This window comes from Coniophora puteana (assembly GCF_000271625.1).
Source record: "Coniophora puteana RWD-64-598 SS2 unplaced genomic scaffold CONPUscaffold_17, whole genome shotgun sequence".
NCBI classification, from domain to species: domain Eukaryota; kingdom Fungi; phylum Basidiomycota; class Agaricomycetes; order Boletales; family Coniophoraceae; genus Coniophora; species Coniophora puteana.
Window position 1 is genome coordinate 1,088,062 of NW_006913069.1, and position 3,982 is coordinate 1,092,043.

General features: G+C 49.9%; 1 protein-coding gene across 1 annotated transcript; it reads right to left on the reverse strand.

Annotated features, from left to right (window-relative positions):
- Positions 1–3,165: 3,165 nt before the first annotated feature.
- On the reverse strand, positions 3,166–3,748 carry CONPUDRAFT_159509 (uncharacterized protein; the record flags this gene model as incomplete). Its single annotated transcript, XM_007776578.1, has 2 exons — positions 3,166–3,357; positions 3,413–3,748. The coding sequence occupies 2 exons, from the start codon at positions 3,746–3,748 to the stop codon at positions 3,166–3,168; spliced, it is 528 nt and encodes a 175-aa protein (XP_007774768.1).
- Between the last annotated feature and the right edge of the window lie 234 nt (positions 3,749–3,982).

A 3,982-nucleotide genomic window follows, 5' to 3' on the forward strand; every position in this document is an offset into this window, starting at 1 on the left:
GTCAGTTCCACGTGACTAAATAAGCGCTCGGGATTAGCCGGGCGTCTATCTCCTACGTTCTAGAATGTTCCCCGGTTAAGGTTCACGTGCTAGGGTTCTCGGTTAGAGTTCGGGTTAGGGTTAAGGTTAGGCTATCATGATCTAAGATCAGTCAAATTCCTTTATAGCGGTTAAGCTAGTACTCACGTTAGGGTTATAGTTAGGGTTCGGGTTATGGTATCTAACAACCTCGGTTAATACCGTCTGTGAGTGACACAGATAACGGAGTACCTACAAGATGTAGTATGAAGCAGACGAGTGCTTATAGATTTTTCTGACGCGCCGTGTTAGGGCCATGGCATTCTTTCTGATGCGTATTTTCCTTGTGTCCCTGAGCGATGAATGCGCTTGCATGCGTGTTGGTAGGCAGAGGTACTCAGGCCTCAACTGTATCCTTATCTCTACGAGGGTGGGCCTAGCCGGCTTGGATCGAATAGAGAGACCGTGACCCGGGAAGACGCGCGTAGAGCACGTATGATGGGGTATGACAGTCCTGGAATACAGGATGCGAAGAGCGGGACATGCCGGCTACTAGCGGAGCTGCGTACGAACAAGGCTCCCAGGATATTAAGGCCGAAGCCACCTAGAGCGGGAGGAAAACCGTTTAACGTCCATAGGACCATGTGTCTGAAATTTCCGGAGAAGAGGACCCTCTGCGGCGTCGTCCAGTTGGTATATTATGCAAAATCGCGAAGTCGATATCGTGTTCCACGGGGTCGAGCATCGTACCAGTAGGGCCAACAGGGGCACGGAATAGAGTACCACGGGGAGGTTCAGGAGCTCCCGGGGGTAGTACAATTAGATCGTCGTCACCATCCGATTCGGGCGATCCCGGAAGCCTTGCGGCCAGCGGGTTCAAGCCGTCATCCGCAATGGATCCAGCGTCGTCATGTAATAACTCTTCCAGCGTCGAAAGAACTTGTTTTTTCCAAAGACCTGTCACGTCGGACAGATTATTAGTGCGTCGTTTAGAGACTAGCACCCTTTTATCAAGGAATTGTGTTTTACGGAGGTCCACAAACTGAACCAGGCCGGGCGCCCCCTCAAAGGAAGGCAAGGCCGGATCCCGTACGTCTGAAACGTACGCGTCGATCGCGGCACCACGGCCCAGTTGCACCTCACGGTGTACTCCGGGTTCGGTAGATCGCTGCCAATAAAATTCGGCATTGAAATCCCAGCGGTCGGCGCGTTCGCACCATTCCCGCCAAAATCCTTGTAGTTCTTTCGCAAATTCGTCTGCGTTAAAGTAATCCCATGCTGTATTGTAATATGACTTCAAGACTAGAACGCCAGCGTTGTTCGCTTCAACTGAGTTGTCACTCAAGCGCTTATTCCAACGTTCCTCTTTCTTGCTCCTCAGCCATTTTGTGACCTCAGACAGCGGGTAGCCTCTCGCGACATACAGATTAACAAGATCATGCATGGATTGCTCGTACACGTCGCGTGTAGAGCTCAGCGTGGCTAAACGTGACATCTCGCCCCAAAACGTACCGCGTTTGACGGTGATTGGGTGTGCGGATATCCACGGGATTCTTTCCTGATGTGAGAGCGCCTTCCGGTACGGCATGTATTGCAAGCAGTTCTTGCTATCTTTATAAAGTAACATGTCTAAGAAAGGTTGATGAGTGGCAGAAGCGCCCCACACAATTTCACAGCCATCGAATTTAATACGATTGGTTAGGTACGTAACCGCCTCAACTTCCGTTTCTGCGTATACGACCGCCATGCAATCATCGATGTAACGTCCGTAGTATGGTACTATCGGATCGTTGATAATATTAGCTATCTCCTCGAAGTATGCACCAAATAGGTTAGCGAGATCTGGGGAATCCGCTACGCCCATGGCCAATCCTTCTTTCTGTTTTCGGAGAATATTACCAAGCTGTGTAATAAGATCAGTGTTGCCAACAATTAGACAATCATTAAAAAAGCGAATTAATTCGTTCGCTTTCTGCATCTGCTTTTTATCGAAGTTAAGGAACGCCCAGTTCTCGTATTTTTTACGTACGATTTCGAGACATTGTTCCAAAGGAACGTTCGGATAGAATGCAGTGACATCACCGGTAACAATGAACCACCGGCGTCGATGATCGACTCTGATCTTGCTCAATTTTATCGCCAAGTCTTTGGTTCCATGAATGATGGTAGGCGCCGCTTTTACGAGCGGTTTGAGGCTTTTTGAAATGTATTTAGCAGCTGGTCCAAATGCTACGCTGTGGCAAGGCAAGATCGGCCGGAACTTAGTGGGCGTCTTGTGGATCTTGGGGATCCCGTAGAATTTTGGAACGTGATGCGGGGCTAGGAATTCGAGTATCTCTCGTCCATCTAGCGATTTCCGACATAAGGTTATTTTAGACCGGAGGAAGTCGGGTGCATTCACTTCAGCAAGTAAACCTTCCGCGCGTAACGAAAGATCTAACATGGCTTGACATTTTTGCTTTAGAAGGTCATCGATATATTGTTTCGTGACAGGGATGTAACTATTCCTATCATTAAGACATTCTAGCGTTTTGGTTACTAACCAGGTTCTCTCTGACACCGCGATGCCAAGATTCTTGTCCGTTCCTGTGATAACATAACCACGGTCGTGTAGGAATCTCCGAACAGCTGCGAAACGTGGAGTAAGAGATTTATGAGGGTGTTCCTCCACGTCAAGATCGTGCGGCATATGGGAGATGGTCGTAGACACAAAATTCCCGGCACGCGCAATGCCCTGTTCTATATAATGCGGTAAACTAGGTGGTTCGTGCCTTTCTTTGGGCTCGTTCACTTCGTAGTCTGGGTCGTAACATTGATTGTTGCCATTCAGTTCATGCCACATTCGCCAACGAAGGCGATACTTAAAGTCCGTCCATGCTTGAGTAATCAATTCTGAACGCTGTGGTTGGTGATAAAGATAATTCATACCGACGCTTAACTGAGTAGCGATGCTCGTTGGAAGATTCACACCAGGACTAACATGAACAATATTTTGATAAGCGAGGCTATCTAATACATGCAGAGGAGTATAGAACAAAATAAGTCCGATCGCGTCCTGGATAGGGATTTTTAGACAAAAATCCGGTAATGTCGAAGGCCTATTAAACTTAAAACTCACCATTTGACCTTCAAGGGGGTGCAGGTGGGTTACTTCGACGCGGGCTGCTTGCCCGCCTTCCTGCCTCCGTTGCCGCCGGAGGGCTTGTTGGCCTTGGGTTTCTTGGCCTTCGTCGCCGAGTACTTGGCCCTCGCTGCACGTGCGGGAGGGGGGATCGTCGGGGTGGCTGTCGACGTACTCGGCGTCGAAGAAGTTTTCTTCTGACGCTTGCTCCTTGCCTTCTATGAAGGTAGGGTCAGTATAATAGGACACAGAAAGATCGCGAATGCGACTAACCTTGGCTTTCGCCCCGCCCTGCAACTCCTTCTTCAGCTTATCTAACTTCTTGTCCATGGTCGACTGCGTGACGACGTTGGACGAAGAACCTGGGGCACCAGAGGTGCCGCCGTTGCTGGCTTTCTCCTTGGCGGCCTGGACGACCGCGCGTTTCTTCTCGACGACAGCTTGCGACTGCGACTGTAATGCCTCCTGGATCAGGATGATACGATGGGCGTAGAAGATGACGTCCCTGAGCATCTCGAGGTAGATGTCATGGACGACAGGAGGGACCTCCCACCGGATGGTGTCAACTTGCATGGAGCCCTCAGTTGAGGACTCGACGGGCAGCTTCATCGTGGTTTTAAGCACGGCGTAGCGGTCGACAATGTAGCCTTTGAGCCCCCTGTCCGACGCACTCATAGAGTTAGGGTTAGGGTTAGGGTTAGGGTTAGGGTTAGGGTTAGGGTTAGGGTTAGGGTTAGGGTTAGGGTTAGGGTTAGGGTTAGGGTTAGGGTTAGGGTTAGGGTTAGGGTTAGGGTTAGGGTTAGGGTTAGGGTTAGGGTTAGGGTTAGGGTTAGGGTTAGGGTT